This window comes from Pipistrellus kuhlii, unplaced genomic scaffold (assembly GCF_014108245.1).
Source record: "Pipistrellus kuhlii isolate mPipKuh1 unplaced genomic scaffold, mPipKuh1.p scaffold_m20_p_55, whole genome shotgun sequence".
NCBI lineage: Eukaryota > Metazoa > Chordata > Mammalia > Chiroptera > Vespertilionidae > Pipistrellus > Pipistrellus kuhlii.
In genome coordinates this window covers 272,747-292,363 of record NW_023425557.1, presented here as the reverse complement: position 1 = coordinate 292,363, position 19,617 = coordinate 272,747, and the positions used below count along the sequence as shown (strand labels likewise).

Genomic DNA, 19,617 nt, shown 5'->3' with positions numbered 1-19,617 from the left:
TGTTAAAGAGAATGGGTTTTACGACAGTTTTCAAACATTTCTATGCAGCCCTAACTTGTTTAGCTCAGTGGACAGAGCATTGGTCTGTGGACTGAAAGGTCCCAGGTTCGATTCTGGACAAGAGCATGTACCTTGGTTGCAGGCACATCCCCATTAGGAGGTGTGCAGGAGGCAGCTGATCGATGTTTCCCTCTCATCGATGTTTCTAACTATCTCTCTCCCTTCCTCTGTAAAAAAAAAAAAAAATCAGTAAAAATATATATTAAAAAAACACATTTCTGTGCAACTTTATATAGCAGTCCCTCGATCCTGAAAAATAAGCTTTCTTTTCCTTTTCTTTGCAAATTGTAAGAGAACGTTTATTTAGGAAGTTGCAGAGGTAGGAGAAGTGAGCCAGGGGGGCTGTCAGGCAACAAGTTACAGAAGTAAAAAAACGGGCCCGTGGGGCTTAGGAGAGAGAGAGAGGCAGAGGGACCTGCCCGCGCCCCCTGGGGGGGAGGGGGGAACAGGCGCTGCTTCTCAGAGGGAGAGCACCCAAAATCATCTATATATATATATATATATATATATATATATATATGATTTTTGGTTTTGTTTGTTTGTTTTGTTTTGTTGTAACTTCTCCTTTTTTGTTCTTAAGTTTGTTCTTTTGTTTTTATTTATTTATTTCACCTGGAATGTATTGATTTCTTTAACTGAGAACCAGGTCTTAATGGTTTTGTTGAGAATAAGTTTCAAGTTTGTTACTCAATCACAGTCTTGACTGGGACCAGCCCACGTCTCCAGCCCACAGGCAGACATGACAGAGTGGAAGAAAGTTTAATTTCCCCCGAGTTGAGTCTACTCAGCCAAAATGGATTTTTATTTTTATTTGAACCAGACACTACCCAAAATCGCCAGTTAATATGCTTATATGAACTCTGTATGTGGGAAAAAAGCATCCTAATGTGTGTGTTTTTTATTCTAAAATAAATTTTAAGGGTTTGTGACTTTATTCCTGATTGTTCATTTGTTGTTTACTTCCTCCAAAACATCCTGGAGTTCTCTTTTGCAAATCTTAAGCAGAGTGTTTAGTCCATTTCTTTTCTTTTTTTTAAAATACATTTTTATTGATTTCAGAGAGGATGGAAGAGGGAGAGTTAGAAATATCCGTGATGAGAGAGAATCCTTGATCTCCTTGATCAGCTGCCTCCTGCAAGTCCCCCACTAGGGGATCGAGCCCACAACCTGGGCATTTGCTCTTGATCGGAATCGAACCTGAGTCCTCTCAGTTCACAGGCCGACGCTCTATCCACTGAGCCAAACCGGCTAGGGCTAGTCAATTTCTTTTTCTTCTTTGGAAACGATGTGCGAACAGACCTCTCTATGTTCATACTATTTCCCAAAAGTTTAGACAATTCCGTGTTTGATCATTACATCTGTCAAAAGTTCAGAAAAAAAACACAGAAGTGAAACCAATGACCCCGGAAGTAGTCATTAATAAATGCTTATTGTGCACAGATCAGAAGACAGTTTGCATGGGAGCACTCACGCCAAAGCATGGAAAGAGGCTTAGATACTAGTAAATATTGTCATAAAGCAGTTTATCCAACAACTATTTATTTTTCACAGAGCTGGGTCATAATATTAGAATTGCCGTCAGTAATAGGGAATTGGTCAGTGGTTACCTCATAGTTCAAGTATTGCTCACGATTTCCGGATGATTAAGCAAGCAATGACCCAGGTCATGTTAGTCTTGCAAAATAAGCTCAATTCAGCTTTGTTTGCATGGCAAAACTGGTTGTTTCTGCTCAGGGAATTTCAATCTTGGTCTCTGTCTGCCTGCTTGTGTGTTTTAATCCTCACCTAAGGATATGTGTGTTTTTTTAATTGTTTTTTAATTTTATTTATTTTTTAAATACATATATTTTAATATTTTTTATTGATTTTTCACAGAGAGGAAGGGAGAGGGCTAGACAGTTAGAAACATTGATGAGAGAGAATCATCAATCAGCTGCCTCCTGCACACCCACCACTGGGGATGTGCCCGCAACCAAGGTACATGCCCTTGACCAGAATCAAACCTGGGACCCTTCAGTCCGCAGGCTGATGCTCTTTTCACTGAGCCAAACTGGTTTTGGCAATTTTTGAAATATATTTTTATTGATTTCAGAGAGGAAGGGAGAGGAAGAGAGAGATAGAAACATCAATGATGAGTGAGAATAATTGATCGTTGCCTTCAGCTTGCCCCCTTATTGAGGATTAAATCCACAACTTGGACAAATGAAGGTTCCAACCTTGACCGGAATGGAACCTGGGACCTTTCAGTCAGAAGACTGATGCTCTATCCACTGAGCCAAACCGGCTAGGGCTTAATTGATTTTTTAAAAAATACGGTTTTATTGACTTAGAGAGAGAGGGAGAAAGAGGGTATCATCAATAGATTGCTTACTGCACGCCCCCTACTGGGGATCGAGCTTGCAATCAGGGCATGTGCCTTGACAGGGAATTGAACCAGCAAACTTTTGGTTCACAGAACGACACCCAATCAACTGAGCCACACCTGCTAGGTCTTTTTTTTTTTTTAATAATTTTTATATTTTATTTAAAAAAATTTTTGTTTTAACTTTTATTGATTTCAGAGAGCACCTGGAAACAGCCTAGATGCCTGTCAGCAGATGATTGGATCCAAAAACTATGGTACATCTACACAATGGAATACTACGCTGCCATAAAAAAGAAGGAATTCTCATCATTTGCAGCAACCTGGATGGAATTGGAGAACATCATGCTGAGTGAAATAAGCCAATCAATGAAAGAGAAACACCACATGACCTCACTCATTTGTGGATAATAAAGAACATTATAAACTGATGAACCAAAAGATAAACATAGAGACAGTATATCAACAAGCAGACTGTCAAATTACAGTGGGGAGGGGAGGAAGATCTGGGGGAGATAATAGATCAACCGAAGGACTTTTATACATGCATATAAGTACAACCAATGGACACAGAACTTTGGGGAGGGAGGGGATCTGTGGGAGGGAGAGAGGGGGGCAAAAAAAAAATCAATAAAATATATTAAAAAAAAAAGAATCAGGGAATCTAATGGTACAGCCTCAGGGAGCCATCATGGGTCTATTTTCTTATTGTGATAATTGCTTCTTTTAAATACAAAATAAAACAAATGTGTATATAAAACTTAATTCATAAAATAAAATTGGATTCTAAGTGGAAAAAAAAAATTTTGTTTGAACTTTTATTGATTTCAGAGAGGAAGGGAGTGAGAGATGGAAACATCAATGATAAGAGAGAATCATTGATTGGCTGCTTCCTGCATGCCTCCTCCTTAACCCGGGCGTGTGCCCTTGGCTGGAATCAAACCCAGTCTGTAGGCTGACACTCTTATGCACTGTGCCAAACCGGCTAGGACCCTGCCAGGTCTTTTAAAACTGATTTGTAGAGAGAGGAAGGGAGGGAAGGAGGGAGAGAGAGAGAGAGAGAGAGAGAGAGAGAGAGAGAGAGAGAGAGAGAGAGAGACATTGATGTGAGAGGGAAACACTGATTGATTGCCTCACATACATGCCCCGACTCGGGATCAAACTCAAAACCTTTTGCTGTACAAGATGCCGCTCCAGCCAACTGAACCAGCCGGCCAGGGCTGTTTGTTTTTCATTTTAATGTGTCCAGCTTCCCCTGTGACACCCAAATCAATGTCCATACGCAACTTCAACCCAATATGATAAAAATAGAACTCAACCGCTCCCGCAGCTTCCCCATCTCAGTTGACGGCAACTCAATTTTTTCCAGATGCTCAGGCCAAAACCTTTGGGGTCACCCTTGATGCCTCTCTTTTCTCTCACATTCCATGGCCAGTCTGTGCTGAGTGGTGGTTCAGTGCTCAGGAATGTTCGGCTGCAGGTGGAGTTTACGTCCATCCATCAGTTGGAGGAAGGGAGAATCTATCATCAAGTATCTTCAGAATCCGACCACTACTCATGAGCTTGTCCAGCCATCACAATCTCTCACCTAATCCGGCAGCCTCCACCTGGTCCCCTTTTCTCATCTTGGTTCCCTGCCGTCTGTTCCCAACACAGGAGCCAGAGGATCCTGATAAAAATCTAAGTCCGAGCACGTCTCATGTCTCTCCTCTGCTCAAATTTCTCCCAGGCTTCCATCTCTCACACACACTGGAAGCCAAAGCTCTGCCCTGGAGTGTGACCCATCCTTCTCCTCTCCCCACCTCATTCCCTGCTCTCCCCACACCTTCACGCTAGCACCGTGGTCGGCAAACTGCGGCTCTCGAGCCACATGCGGCTCTCTGGCCCCTTGCGTGTGGCTCTTTCACAAAATACCACGGCCTGGGCGAGTCTATATGGAAGAAGTGGCATTAGAAGAAGTTTAAGTTAAAAGAAATTTCAATCGTTGTACTGTTGATATTTGGCTCTGTGGACTAATGAGTTTGCCGACCACTGGGCTAGCCACACAGGCCTGCTTATTGGTCCTGGAACCCAGCACATCTGTTGCCAATCCGGTTTTTGCATTTGTTGCTTCCTCTACCCAGAATGCTCTCCTGTAGGGGCTCCCATTGTTTACCCACCTCACTTTCTTCAGCTCTCTGCTCAAATGCTGCTTTCTAGAAGTCTCTGACCACGACACTTGGGATAGCATCGCTCCTCACCCCTTTCCTGCTTTGTTTTGCTCCCTGTAGAAGTTAGTACTGCCTGACGGTGTATTTGTTTGTTTTTCATTTTAATGTGTCCAGCTTCTCCTGCGGCACCCTGTCCGTCTCCCCCAGTTTCCTTCACCCCGGCATCCTCTCAGCGCCTAGATCTGACTCCAGAACTAAAGGCTGTCCCTTCTGAACGGCAATATTACCCTATAACAAAAATCTAACATTTAGTGAGCACCTGTATGTACAGTAGTGAAAAAATGTATACTCTTCCATTTACAACGTGTGGCAAAAGTAGGCTTACAGTTGTGAGTATGCAAAACATGCTTTATTCTTGTATTAGTATTTATTTATTACTAGAGGCCCAGTGCATGAAATTCGTGCCTGGAAGGGGGGGGGGTGTCCCTCAGCCCAGCCTGCATCCTCTTCAATCTGGGGACCCCTCAAGGGATGTCTGGCCCCTCAAGGGATCGGGATCGGGCCTAAACTAGCAGTTGGACATCCCTCTCATAATCCAGGACTGCTGGCTCCCAACTGCTCACCTGCCTGCCTTCATGATTGCCCCTAACCACTCCCATGCCAGCCTGATTGATGTCTAACTGCTCCCCTGCCAGCTTGTTTGCCCCAACTTCCCTCCTCTGCCAGCCTGGTCAACCTTAACTGCCCTCCCCTTTAGGCTTGATTGCCCCCAACTGCCCTCCCTTGCAGGCCTGGTCCCTCCCAACTGCCCTTCCCTACTTGCCTGATCACCCACAACTTCCCTCCCTTGCAGGCCTAGTGCTTCCTAACTGCCTCCCCTGTTGTCCATCTTGTAGTGGCCATCTTGTGTCCACATGGGGGCAGGATCTTTGACCACATGGGGGCAGCCATCTTGTGTGTTGGAGTGATGGTCAATCTGCATATTACTCTTTTATTAGATAGGATGATATTCTTTTTCCATACAAACAACTATAAACCTACTTTTGTCCCACTCTGTTTTTTCCCCAATCATCTTGAAAAGTAGGTGATTATCCTCGTGTTATAAATAGGGAAACTGAGGCTCTGTCTGGTGAATGGCCGGCCCGTGTAGGATTAAAGAGGACTCACTTTTCTGACCTCATTTAGTTATTCGTTCAACAAACACCACCTAGCTAATCCCTGTGGTGGACGCTGGAAAATAAAGGACCCCCAGGGTAGAAATGGCCCCTGCCTTCAGGGGAGCTGAGTTGGACTATTAGTGAGTTGATAGAGTGAATTATACATAATAGAATTATGCATTAATAATTATTAGTTATAATGAATAAGTCTCGGGGTGTTTTAATTGTGTCGGGACTCGGGGTTCCTCCCTCGTTGGCTTGAAATCCCAGCCTTGCCGAAACCGGTTTGGCTCAGTGGTAGAGTGTTGTTCTGCGGACTGAAGGGTCCCGGGTTCGATTCAGGTCAAGGGCATGTAAATCGGTTGCGGGCACATCCCGGGTAGGGGGTGTGCAGGAGGCAGCTGGTCGATGTTTCTCTTTCATCGATGTTTCTGGCTCTCTATCTCTCTCCCTTCCTCTCTGTAAAAAATCAATAAAATATATTTTAAAAAAAGAAAAGAAATTCCAGCCTTCCAGCGATCCAGGAGGCGGGCCTCAGAGCGAGTCTCCGCTGCAGTGCTCCCACTGGCTCCTAGAGGGCGCAGCGCCACCCGCTCGCAGGGAGGCGGGGCGGGAGCGCGCGCAGGCGCAGAGGGGGTGTTGACGTGCGCAGGCGCAGGACCAGTTTCGGACGCGTGAGGGGCGCTGAGACCGGAAGTTCAAGTTTTGGCGGCGGTGGTGGAGGTGAGGGTGCGGGGCGGCGGTGGCGGTGGTAGCGGCTCGGGTCGCCGGGAGCTTGGGAGCGAGCTTGGGGGTCGGGGAGGCCCCGAGATGAGGAAATGCAATGGAGGAGGCCGAGGGGCCCGGAGAAGCGGATGGAGACGGAGCCTGGGCGTCCCCGAGGGAACCTGGGAGACCGAGGGGCCCTGGACGGAAAGAAACGGAGGCACGGAAAGCTGGGAGGAACGGGGAGGCGGGGAGGCGGAGGGAGGAGGGAAAGGTCAGGGAGAAGCAGACCGAAAAGGAGGAGAATCTTTTTTTTTAATTAAATATATTTTTATTGATTTTTCACAGAGAGGAAGGGAGAGGGATAGAGAGCTAGAAACAGCGATGAGAGAGAAACATCGACCAGCTGCCTCCTGCACACCCCGTACTGAGGATGTGCCCGGAACCAACGTACATGCCCTTGACCGGAATCGAACCCGGGACCTTTCAGTCCGCAGGTCGACGCTCTATCCACTGAGCCACACAGGTTCTGGCAAGAAGGAGAATCTTAATGCAGGAACCAGAGACACCATCGTGGAGAGAGGCCAGTCGATAGAGAGAGACGGGGACGGTGAAATGGGGAAAACCTGGCAAAAGCTGACGTGAGCGGGATTGGGGGAGAGAAAGCCAGGGGTGAGAATGGAGCGAGTTGTTGGGAAAAGGGAGAGAAAGGCAGGCACATGGAGTGAGTAATCCTGGCTTCGGAGAAATGAGAAATGAAGAGACAGTAAAATAGTGATAACTGCACCTTTTTAAGGTGGTGAGGAAAGTGTGTGTATGTATATAAGTGCATATTAATACCGAAGGGATCCCCCAAAAATGCATACAGTCACTTTGAGTGATGGTCAAGGCAGTGTTTGTTAAAAGACGTTTCATTTTCAAGATTGAGCCATCAGCCGTTGAAGTGTGTTTACAATTTTTGGGGGGGACTCCCGGTATATGAGGGACTTAGAATCGGACCTGGTACATGTTAGCGGTTACTACATGGTCAGTTGTGAGACAGAATTTTAGATGGAGAAATGGAGAGAGATGTAGGGACAGCCGTGATGGAGGAAGAGAGTGATGGAGAGTGAGGACTGGAGAAGAGGCAAGAATAGTCCAAAAAGAGCCGAACCGGTTTGGCTCAGTCGATAGAGCGTCGGCCTTTGGACTCAAGGGCCCCAGGTTCGATTCTGGTCAAGGGCATGTACTTTGGTTGCAGGCACATCCCCAGTGGGAGGTGTGCAGGAGGCAGCTGGTTGATATTTCTCTCTCAACGATGTTTCTGACTATCCCTCTCCCTTCCTCGCTGTAAAAAAATAAGATATATATTTTAAAAATAGAATAGTCCAAGAAGATGAAAACAAAATGAGTAAATCAAACGGAATACTGAAGAGGAAGAGAGAGGTTGTCAAATGGAGAAAGAAACAAGTAGACTCAAAAATGGAAACGGTGGGAGAGAATCAGATGAATGAAGTGAGATAAGGGACTAGAGACTAAGAAAGGGAAGAGATTCGTGTGGTGAGCAAGATGCCCTGGAAAAGACGAGACCCCGAGGCCTGTGGATGGAGGACCAGGGAGAAGAGAACAGGGAAGCCAAGAAAACCTCTAAAAGCCGTGAGCCTAGGAGAGAGACCGGGAGAGGGTCAGAGACACAGCGGTGGAGGAACTGGTAGATCCAGAAAATCTGAAAAGTAGCTTAACACGGGACACTGTGAGAATAGTCCATTTCATTCTGAGAACCGCTGGCCAAGTATGGCAACAATTTTAAGGTCCTTTCCTCTTCCTAGAACAGAAGTTCCCTCAAAGGCGCTCTGGCATCACCTAGTCCAAATCTATAATAATGAAATCATAATATGCTAATTAGACCGAGCCAGGGGAGGGAAGCCCGGCTCTCGCGCGGGTTTTGTGCTCCGGGCCTCGTGTTGAATAAGCAGTGATGCTGCCTCTGTGGGAAACGGCTCTGCCATTCACACGTTCCTCAGCGGGAGCCCGTATCTGGCTCTGACAACTCCCAGGTTGGCCTGAGCTTCCCGAGTCCGCAGAGATGGAATGTCTGTGCTCTGCTCCTTGGCAGTCCTGGAGCGGCTGAAGGCAGAGTAGGGGGAAGCCATCACTCATACCTCGATGAAGGCGAGTTGTGGTCTTTTGAGCGTAATTTTTTCCAGGTTAAAGGCCCCTGGTTCTTCCCCCTGTTTTCTGTATGTTAGTCATTTTGGGGGAAAAGCACTGGACTTGAATACTGGTTACGCTTTAGCTTGTCTGGCCCCGGCCAGGGGCTAAAACACATTGCCATGGCTTGCGATGGGTTTTGTGCCCGTTTCATAGATGAAGAAAACCTCCTTGGAGAAGTCAGTTTGCCGAGGATCAGACATCTTGTAAGTGAAGCTGAGCTTCAAACCCGGATCCGCCTGACCCCAGAGCCTTTATTGTCAAAGGCTCCGAACCCTTTTATGACCATAAACCCCTTTCAGAACGGGTGATGGATTTCCCTCCAGCGAGTCGCACACACAGGGCATGTTCTTTATTAGCTAGGCCTCTTGTACTGGGTCAGAAACCCAGTTGTAAGCAAAAAGGTACTTTTTAAAAAATCTTTATTCTTCGTAGACGACCTGCTTCTGGGTCGGGGTTCCGTACGTAGCAGAGCAGCTCCCTCGCTGTGATCTATTGAAAGTTGCCCTCGACACAAGGGCTTGTAAAAAAAAAAAAAAATTATTGTTGAAAGTATTACATATGCCCCGTTCCTCCCCCCCAACCCCCACTGACCTCTTCTAACCACCCCCTCCTCCCTGAAGGCTTTTTTGCGTAGTTCCAGACTGAGGGCTGGAGGAAACTAAGCCTCAAGCACTAAAAGAGGGTGCCAGGCTTCTCCCTGGCTCCTTTCACTTCTATCCTGTGGTAGCTGAATTGCACGCCTACGGGTGCCCCATTGCGCCCCATGCAGGCTTTTCTAGGATAAATATCAAGGAAAGACCTGTATTCGAGAGTGATGACAAACCTCCCCGTTTATGTCATCCTTGCCTAGCCACAGTAGATAGGATGGCCAGCTCTTCACCCTGGCCAGTGTGGCTATATCGTTAAAGTGCTGGCCCGCACATGGAAGTGCCGTGAGTCTATGATTCCTTCAATGCACCTGGCTTGCAGTTTCGATCCTGGCCCTAGCTGGGGCATGAGCAGGAAGCTACTGATTGACATGTCTTTCTCACATCAATGTTTCTCTCCCTCCCTCCCTCTTTCTCAAAAAAAAAAAAAAAAATCAGCCTAAGCCGGTTTGACTCAGTGGTAGAGCGTCGGTCTGCGGACTGAAAGGTCCCAGGTTCGATTCCGGTCAAGGGCATGTACATTGGTTGCGGGCACATCCCCAGTAGGGGATGTGCAGGAGGCAGCTGGTCGATGTTTCTCCCTCATCGACGTTTCTAGCTCTCTATCTCTCTCCCTTCCTCTCTGTAAAAAATCAATAAAATATATATTTTTAAAAAAAATCAGTGGAAAAAATATCCTCTAGTGAGGATTTAACAAAGAGAGAGAGAGGGAGAGCGCTTTTCTTTCCTAGTAACAGATCATTAATTCCAGAGAAAGGCTCTGATTGGCCCCCTTGGGTCACATGTCCACCTCTCAAACCTGTCACTAGTTAAAGGTACTGCGATTGGCCAGGCCTTTGTCAGTTGCCCGACCAACATGAGTTCTCATGTGGAACCCAGGAAGGGCCGCTCTCCAAAGGCAGGTGTGCACTGTTAATCCGAAAAAGAAGGAAGGGCTGTGCTGGGCAAGCAAAAAAAATCCTATATAATAAAAGCCTAGGTGGTGCGATGCCCTCATGTGACATCATGACAAGATGGCCAGCAGGGGAGGGCAGTTGGAGGCGACCAGGCTGGCAGGGGAGCAGTTAGGGGGTGATAAGGCTGGCAGGGGAGTGGTTAGGGGGCAATCAGGCTGGCAGGCAGGAGCAGTTAGAGGCAATCAGGCAGGTAGGCAGGCGAGCGGTTAGGAGCCAGCAGTCCTGGATTGTGAAAGGGATGTCCGACTGCTGATCCCATAGGGATTGGGCCTAAACCAACAGTTGGACATCCCCCAAGGGTAAGGTGACCAGATTGTCCCGCTTTTGGCGGGACAGTCCCAATGTTCAACAATTTTTCCCGCGACCCGGGGCGTTTTAAAAAAAATTCTTTCCAAAAATCGGGACTTTTTAAAAAATGCCTCGGGACGCGGGAAAAATTGTTGAAAAGTGGGACTGTCCCGCCAAAAGCGGGGCGATCTGGTCACCTTACCCAAGGGGGTCCCAGATTGGAGAGGGTGCAGGCCAGGCTGAAAGAGACACCTCCTGCGCACGAATTTCATGCACCGGCCGTCTAGTCTATATATATAAAAGCCTAGGCGACCAAACAACCAGAACGACCAGTTGTTATGATGTGCATTGACCACCAGGGGGCGGATGCTCGACCCAGGACAGTGCGCTCCCACAGGGAGAGCATCGCTAAGCCAGAAGCGGGGCTCACAGCTGTCTCCCGACTCTGCGCAGGCTACCAGACAGCAGTGCAAGCAGGGTGGTGCCTGGCCCCAGCTCAGTCAGGCTCCTCCCTGGCTGCCTGCGTGGCACACTGCTACATCCCCCGAGGGGTTCCAGATTGCCGGAGGGCGCAGGCCAGTCTGAGGACACCCCCTACTCCGCCCATCCCCCCAGCTCCTGCACCAGGCCTCTAGTACATATATAAAGCAACAGTTGCAAAACTGTGCACTTAACTTCAAGCTCAGTAGACCAAAGGTTAAGAACCCTTGCCTTAGTCTTTATTGTACCAGACCTCTCACGGCTTCATCACAACCCCTGGATTGTGATAAATCGCTGGATTGTCAAGAGTTTGGTGACACGTCTGTCTCTTGCATGTGAACACGTGGGACTCAGAGTGGTCTTACTCATTACTGTCCCTTTTGCGAGACCAGTGTTTGCATCCTGCAGGCCTTCAGTATGTTTCTAAAAATGGGCATCTGTTCTCTTCCTCCAAACACGCAGGGCCTAAAACCCAGGATGAGCTTGTGTCCATCCCGGAGATTGCTGCAGGAGTCATGAGGTGCCCTCTGTGCTACCAGCTTGACCCCCTTCGGCCACTTCTTCTGCCTTCGCCTGCAGTGGGCCTGGACCATCCATGAGGCGGAAACAGCTCTTTGAAGAGAAAGTGGGTCCTTACTGCAGGCACCGGCCTCTGCAGGGACGGGGCACGGATGAGAATGTGTGGTCCGGGCGATCAACACTGAGGCCAGTTCTGGCACAGCGGTGTGGTTAGGTCCAGCATGCCTCCGCCCAGAGCGAGGGAGGACCGGGGCCATGGGGGCCGGCACCGGGGTCCTCGTGAGGAGGAGGCCCCGGAGAAATGGGACTGGAATCGTCCCGAGACCCGGCGCCTGTTCGAGGAAGCCTTCTTCCGAGACGAGGACTACATCCGCCAGGGCTCCGAGGAGTGCCACAAGTTCTGGGCCTTCTTCGAGCGCTTACAGAGGTTCCAGCACCTCCAGACCCCCCGGAAGGAGGACCGGGACCCCGGGCAGCCCAAGCACAGCATCCCGGCGCTGGCCGACCTCCCCGGCGCCTACGACCCTCGTTACCGCATCAACCTCTCGGTCCTCGGGCCCGACGTGCGGGGCTCCCGGAGGCCGGGCCGGCGCCTGCCCCCGGAGCGGGTGTCCGAGTTCCGCCAGGCCCTGCTGCACTACCTGGACTTCGTGCAGAAGCAGGCGTTCGGGAGGCTGGCCAAGCTGCAGCGGGAGCGGGCGGCACTCCCCATCGCCCAGTACGGGCGCCGCGTCCTGAAGACGCTGCAGGAGCACCAGGTGGTGGTGGTGGCCGGCGACACGGGCTGTGGCAAGTCCACGCAGGTGCCCCAGTACCTGCTGGCCGCGGGCTTCAGCCACGTGGCCTGCACCCAGCCCCGGAGGATCGCCTGCGTCTCGCTGGCCAAGCGCGTCGGCTACGAGAGCCTCAGTCAGTATGGCTCCCAGGTGAGCGGGGCTCACGGGGTTCCACTTTCTCCCGGTGACACGGGAAGATGGGCAGTGTCCGTGAAGGTTACAGAAGCACTCACCCTTTGACCTAGCGGTGATTCTTCTAGAAATCTGTCCACAGATTGGCCTGGAGATGGTCCAGTGTTCGGCAAACGCATTAGTCAACAGAGCCAAATATCAACAGTTCAACGATTGAAATTTTTCTTTAAAAAAAAAAAATTTTATTGATTTTTTTACAGAGAGAAAGAGAGAGTTAGAAACATCGATGAGAGAGAATCATCGACCAGCTGCCTCCTGCACACCCCCCACTGGGGATGTGCCCACAACCAAGGCACATGCCCTTGACCGGAATCGAACCCGGGACCTTTCAGTCCGCAGGTCGACGCTCTATCCACTGAGCCAAACCGCTTTCGGCTGAAATTTCTTTTGAGAGCCAAATTTTTTAAACTTAAACTATATAGGTAGGTGCATTGTTATTAAATTAATTAGGGAACTCCTAAGCTGGCCTTCGCTAAAAACTCAAGGGGCCAAAGAGCCGCATGTGGCTCACGAGCCGCAGTTTGCCGACCACTGGTCCAGATGCTAAAAGGTGCTAACATTACCCAGTACAGGCAGACCTTGTTTTATTGTGCTTCACACATGTTGCTTTTAGTTGTTTAATCCTCACATGATATTTTTTCCATTGATTTTCAGAGAGAGTGGGAGGGAGTAGGCCCGGGGGAGGGATGGGGAAGAAACATTGATGAGAGAAGGACAGATGGACTGGTTGCCTCCCGTACTCGCCCTGACCAGAAGGTGGGGAGTGAACCTAGAACCGAGCTACGTGCCCTTGACTGGGAATCAAACCCGAGACCCTTCGTTGCTTGGGCCAATGCTCTAACCACTGAGCAACACAGGCCAGGGTAGATGTTACATTTTTGACAAGTTGAAGGCCAGCCCCTTCACCAGCAAAACGATTACAGTTCGCTTTATTGCGATTCTCACTTTATTGAGTGGCCCGGAACCGAACCGGCAGTGTCTCTGAGGTATGTCTCTATAGCACTTTGACAGTAAAAAAATTAGAAATGTCCTAAACCTAAAGGGTCATTGATCTTCTTTCTAAGAAGCTGTAAAAACAGAACGAGGACACTTGCTTACTAACGATTTCTAGGGTTCTAGTCCTGGCTCTACCACTTACAAATGGCTGTTGTTAGAATAAACTCCGTCCGGTAGAATGCGTGTGTCATTAAGTATATAGCTCTGGGAACTTTCACAAGTTGAATATGTTTGTGTAACTCGCACCCAGATTTTAAAAAATCAAACCAGCCCCCCAGGCACCCTCTTGTTTCCCTTCCTGTTAATACCTCAGGCTCGCGAGGTTATCACACCTGAGTTAGTGACGGACGGTCACAGGTGTCTGCCTCGTCACCTTATTTAGGGAATAAAAAAGCGTGTTCTTTTGGGGTCCTGGCCTCTGTTGCTGTGTTAGCTCCGTGAGATTGGGCCTTGGCTTTGCACGCAGGTGCATGCGGTGCCGCTGTGCAGGCTGCATGTGTGTTTGTTCCTTCAGGTGTCGCGGGGAATTCGGACAGTCTCCGTGTTAGGCTCTTATGAATGGTGCTGCTTTCAGCATTTTATTTTGTTTTATTTATTTATTTTTTAAAGTATATTTTATTGATTTTTTTTACAGAGAGGGAGGGAGAGGGATAGAGTTAGGAACATAGATGGGAGAGAAACATCGATTAGCCGCTTCCCGCACACTCTCCACTGGGGGTGTGCCTGCAACCAAGGTACATGCCCTTGACCGGAATCGAACCTGGGACTCTTGAGTCGGCAGGCTGACTCTCTATCCATTGAGCCGAACCAGTCAGAGCTGCTTTAAGCATTTTATAACGTGCCTTTTGGTCACTCTTGGTGACTATTTCGGGGGCGTATAACTAGGAGTGGGGTATTGTCAGCTTTCTCGGGATACTGCCAAACCATTTTACAACGCTGCCAAAAATTTACACTCCTGCCATCAGTACATCCCATGTCATCACCAGCACTTGCTACAGTAAGACTTTTCATTTTAGCTTTTCTGGTGGCTGTGTAAGTGGTAGCACATTTTATTTTTATTAAAAATTTTTTTTAAAGTATTTTTATTGATTTCAGAGGGAAGGGAGAGGGAGAAAGAGATAAGAACATCAATAATGAGAGAGAATCGTTGATCGGCTGCCTTCTGCATACCCCACACTGGGGATCGAGCCCACAACCCAGGCCTGTGCCCTTAACCAGAATCGAACCGGGACCCTTCATTCAGTTTGAAGGCCGACACTCTATCCACTTTGCCAAACTGGCGAGGGCTGGTATCACATTTTAATTTGTATAGTGGGTTTGAATTTGCATTTTCCCGATGACTAAGGACGTTGAGCACCTTTTCCTATATTTATTGCCATTTGGAGAGTCTGTTTTGTGAAGTGTCTGTTCAAGCCTTTCTCCCATTTGTCTTCCGTGTTGCCTGTTTTTTGTTGTTGTTGTTGTTGTTGTTCTTGATTTATAGGTCTTTATCAGTTCTGGATAAGTCTTTGGTAGGATTTATGTGTTGCAAATCTTGTCTCCTTTTTTGTGAGTTGCCTTTTATTTTCTGAATTGTGTCCTTTGATGACGGTGTCTTTTCATTGAAATATAATCCAGTCTGTCATATTCTTTTTGTGGCTGGCACTCTCTGGGCTCTGTTTAAGAGATTTTTGCCTACTTTAAGGACATTAAGATATTCTATTTTTTTCTAATAACTTACATTTAGAAATATAATTCACCTGAAACCGGTGTGTGTGTGTGTGTGTGTGTGTGTGTGTGATGTGAGGCACCCTTTTACTATGTTACCTTAGATAAGTGACCTCAGTTTACCCATCTGTGAAGTGAGGATAAGAAGGATTCTTACCTCGTGTGGTGGTCATGAGAATGAAATGAGTCGATAGACATGAGCATTTATAGTAGTTGGTGGCACATAGAAAGGTTAATTATTGGTATTTTACTAATTAGTGTCATACCCCAGGCTCTGTACCAGATGTTCCAGTGCATTAGCACATGTAATTCTCACAGGAGGGGGTGGGAGGAGAAAGGGGTCCTAATATATGGTGACAGGAGATGGGCACTTGGTGCAATACACAGATCTTGTAACATAGAAACCCACACCTGAAACCTATGTGTTCATGTTGACCAGTGTCACCCCAGTGCATTTATTTATTTATTTATTTATTTATTTATTTATAATATATATTTTATTGATTTTTCATAGAGAGGAAGAGAGAGGGATAGAGAATCAGAAACATTGATGAGAGAGAATCATCAATCAGTTGCCTCTTGCACACCCCCTACTGGGGATATGCCCGCAACCAAGGTACATGCCCTTGACCGGAATCGAACCTGGGACCCTTCAGTCCGCAGGCCGACGCTCTATCCACTGAGCCAAACCGGTTTCGGCAACCCCAGTGCATTTAATTTAAAAGAAATTCTCACAGGAGAAAACGTAAGTCTCTGAGGGATAGAACTGCTTGCCCAAAGCCAACCACCCAAAGTGGCAGAGGTGGGATTCAAACCCAAGTCTGTTGGACTCAGGAGTCCAATGCGGGGGCACTTGCTCAGATCTCACTTAAGGCGGGTGAGGGGCTGGTGCCCAGGCCCAGGGTCCTCTCCCGACCACCTCCTCCCCCCTTCCCCCGCCCCCCCAGGTTGGCTACCAGATCCGCTTTGAGAGCACGCGCTCTGCGGCCACCAAGATTGTGTTCCTGACGGTGGGGCTGCTCCTGAGGCAGATCCAGCGGGAGCCCAGCCTGCCGCAGTACCAGGTCCTGATCGTGGACGAAGTCCACGAGCGGCACCTCCACAACGACTTCCTCCTGGGCGTCCTGCGGCGCCTGCTGCCCCAGCGGCCCGACCTCAAGGTCGTCCTCATGTCGGCCACCATCAACATCTCGCTCTTCTCCAGCTACTTCGGCGGCGCCCCCGTGGTGCAGGTGCCCGGGAGGCTCTTCCCCATCACGGTCAGTCAGTGCTCCCTCCCCGCCACCCTCCTCCCTCCCGCCTGGTCTCTGTCTGCAGCTCTGCTTCCCGTCCCTTCAGTTAAGCATATTGTCTCTCTCTCTTCTCTCTCTCTCTTTCTTTCTCTATCTCTGTCTCTTTTAAAGCTGCCATTTCTGAGCATTTTCACGTGCTGGGAAGACTGCTGAGTGCTTATCAGAGGAGACCCAAAAATATAAAGGCTCAGTGCTCACTTTGGCAGCACATATACAAAATAGAAAGGCTCAAATAACATAGAAGTTGATTTTGCTTATATGACAGTCTGGCAGGTCCAGGCTGATGGGCAACTCAGTTCCAGGTGGTCATTCAGGGACCCAGGCTCTTACTCTCTCTTTGCTCTGCCATCTCATGGGGCGCGTTTCTCAGACGCAGTATCGGCATGTTGTGCTGGATAATTATTAGTCGTGGGGCTGCCCTGTGTCTTGTGGCATCATAAGCAGTGTTCCTGGCTTCTGCCCAATAGATGCCAATGGCATCCTCCTCTCCCAGCTGTGATAACCAAATATGTTTCCAGATGTTACCAACTATCCCCTGGGGGTGGAGCACCACACGTGGTGAATGTCCTAGGGAGTGTCCCCGTCTGTCTGGTCAGAGTTTGTGTAAGAGGAAAGGAGCCGTCGGAGGATCCAAGATGGCTGCTCGGGTAGACGCCTAACCGCAGCAGCACACAACAATTTCAATGGAATACAACTAAAATGTAGAGTGGACATCGCCCAGAGCTACAGGTAGTCGACTGACTGAAAATTCTACAACAAGAAGGAAAGAGAAAACCAGAAGGGAAATCAGAGGAGCTGAAAAAAGCCTAAGGTACGGAGACATGCTGTGCGCTCGCACACACGCGCGCGAGAAGAGGTCGCAGCCGGAGAGGAGGAGAGGGTTGGGTGCTGCCTGGCGTTCCCTACCAGGAAGGAAATAAAACCCCCAGCCTGGGCTGAACCCCCGAACCGGCAGCGCTGACCCCCAGTTATGAGCCAGACCCTGGGGACCCAGGCTCCGGCGGGGGAGACGGGGCTGTGAGGCGGAATCCCAAGCGAGCAGAGAAAAGCAGGGCCCCTGGAGTCACTTGCACATTGCGCGCAGAGGACTGAATGTTGACTCTGATGCTGGATTACCCTAGCTGGAAGAAACAAAGCCTCTGGTGGCGCTGAGCCTCAGTCCTGACTGCTCTGAACCCCAGTCCTGAACCAGACCCTGGGGACCCAGGCTCGGGCAGGGGGAGACGGGCCTGTGAGGCGGAATCCCAGGGGAGTAGCGAAAAGCGGAGCCCCCAGAGTCACGCGCACTGCGCGCAGAGGACAATCTGTTGACTCTGATCCTAGACTCCCCTAGCGAGAAGGAGAAAAAAAAGCTCCAGACTGGAGGAATGTGACAGGGAGCAGGAGCCCCTGCCGGACACCAGCCAGCCGGGCGCCGGCAGGGAGCCAGGCGACGGGGCCCCCAGGGGGGGCGGGTGCCCCTGAGCCATCGACCTCTGAGCCCGGGCCAAGGCCGGGGGCTGCTTCCTGGGCAGCGCCGACCCCGGCAACAGGCTGGAGCAGCGCGGGAGCCCGCAGAGAACAAAGGGGTGCCACAGGCCAACCTGCTGAGCTCCCAGGACAAGGAGGAAGAAACCAAAGTTCTCAATGTGAAGAAATCAAGTGAGAGCAAAAGATAGTAAAATTACTTAAGAAAGAATACAAAGAAGATCTTAAAAAATCAAAGACTAAGTCAGAACTCAACTCACCAGCCAACATTGCAGCATAAATGCGTTTTTTTAAAAAAAGAAAAAGGGACAGAATGTTGGAACAGCGGCGGCCAGGCCTAGAGTGCCCAGGCACAAAGCAGTGGCAACCGGGCCCGGAGCAGCAACGGCCAGGCCCCAGAGCAGCATCAGCCAGAACCAGAGCAACAACAGCCAGCACTGGAGCAGCCAGACCTGGGGCAGTGGCAGCCAGGCCTGAGGCGGAGGCAGCCAAGCCCAGGGTGGCCAGTCCAGGAACACCCAGACCCGGAGTGGCCGGGCCCGGAGAAGCCGGGCCCAGAGCAGCTGGGGTGGGAGCAGCCAGGTCCAGAACAGCAATAGCCAAGCCCAGAGCATCCAGGCTTGGAGCGGCCAGATTCAGAGCGGCCGGGCCCGGGGCAGCCGGGCCCAGAGCAGCCGGGTCTGGTGCGGCCAGGCCCGGAGCAGCAGCTGCCAGGCTGGGAGCGGCCAGGCCCGGAGCAGCCGGGTCTTGTGCGGCCAAGCCCAGAGCAGCAGCTGCCAGGCTGGGAGCGGCCAGGCCCGGAGCAGCCGGTTCTGGTGCGGCCAGGCCCGGAGCAGCGGCTGCCAGGCTGGGAGCGGCCAGGCCCGGAGCAGCCGGGTCGGGTGCGGCCAGGCCCGGAGCAGCGGCTGCCAGGCTGGGAGCGGCCAGGCCCGGAGCAGCCGGGTCGGGTGCGGCCAGGCCCGGAGCAGCGGCTGCCAGGCTGGGAGCGGCTAGGCCCGGAGCAGCCGGGCCCGGAGTAGCCGGGCCCAGAGCAGCCGGGTCGGGTGTGGCCAGGCCCGGAGCAGCAGCAGCCAGGTCCAGAGCAACTAGGTCAGGAGCGGCGGTGACCAGACCCGGAGCAGCTGGTTGTGGAACGAACCAGAGCAACAGAGGCCAAGCCCGGAGCATCCAGGCCCGGAACAGCTCGCTCCTCGCCTGCCCCCGCCCCACGGCTGCCTCTCAGACATGGCTGGAAACTTTTGTGGGGACTTGAGGGTCTGCTGAATCAAGTGATGAAGGCTTAGATCTGGATGTGTTGAGTTAGTATAGGGCTGGGGTGTTGATCTGTGAGTGCCATGGGTGGGGCCTGGATGAGGCTGGTTGACCTATTTGGAAATGTCTTTTGTCTGAAGTGTATCATTGGGCATGTGGTGGTATTATTGATATGAGAAAATGCTAAGTAACTGATTTACTATCTGAAAAGGGATTTACTATCGGGGAAAGGGAAGGAGGAAGAGACTGAACATAAACTGCACCTATGGATGAGAGGTGGGGGATGGGGAGGGGGCGGAGGGTGGGGTGGGAACCTGGTGGAGGGGGGAAGAAATGAGGAACCTTTGTAACAATATGAACAATAAAGATTGATTTAAAAAAAAAAAAAAAAAAAAGAGGAAAGGAGCGAAAGTCCAGGG

General features: G+C 50.1%; 1 protein-coding gene across 2 annotated transcripts in view; it reads left to right on the top strand.

Annotated features, from left to right (window-relative positions):
• Nucleotides 1-6,362: 6,362 nt before the first annotated feature.
• Nucleotides 6,363-19,617, top strand: part of DHX34 (DExH-box helicase 34) — a 29,510-nt gene continuing 16,255 nt past the window's right edge. For both annotated transcript variants that reach the window (XM_036416391.2, XM_036416390.2), the window contains exons 1-3: nt 6,363-6,452; nt 11,461-12,443; nt 16,136-16,447. In XM_036416391.2, coding sequence (XP_036272284.1) covers nt 11,739-12,443; nt 16,136-16,447 — 1,017 coding nt within the window. In that variant the 5' untranslated portion in view covers nt 6,363-6,452; nt 11,461-11,738. The remainder of the gene's footprint in view (nt 6,453-11,460; nt 12,444-16,135; nt 16,448-19,617) is intronic.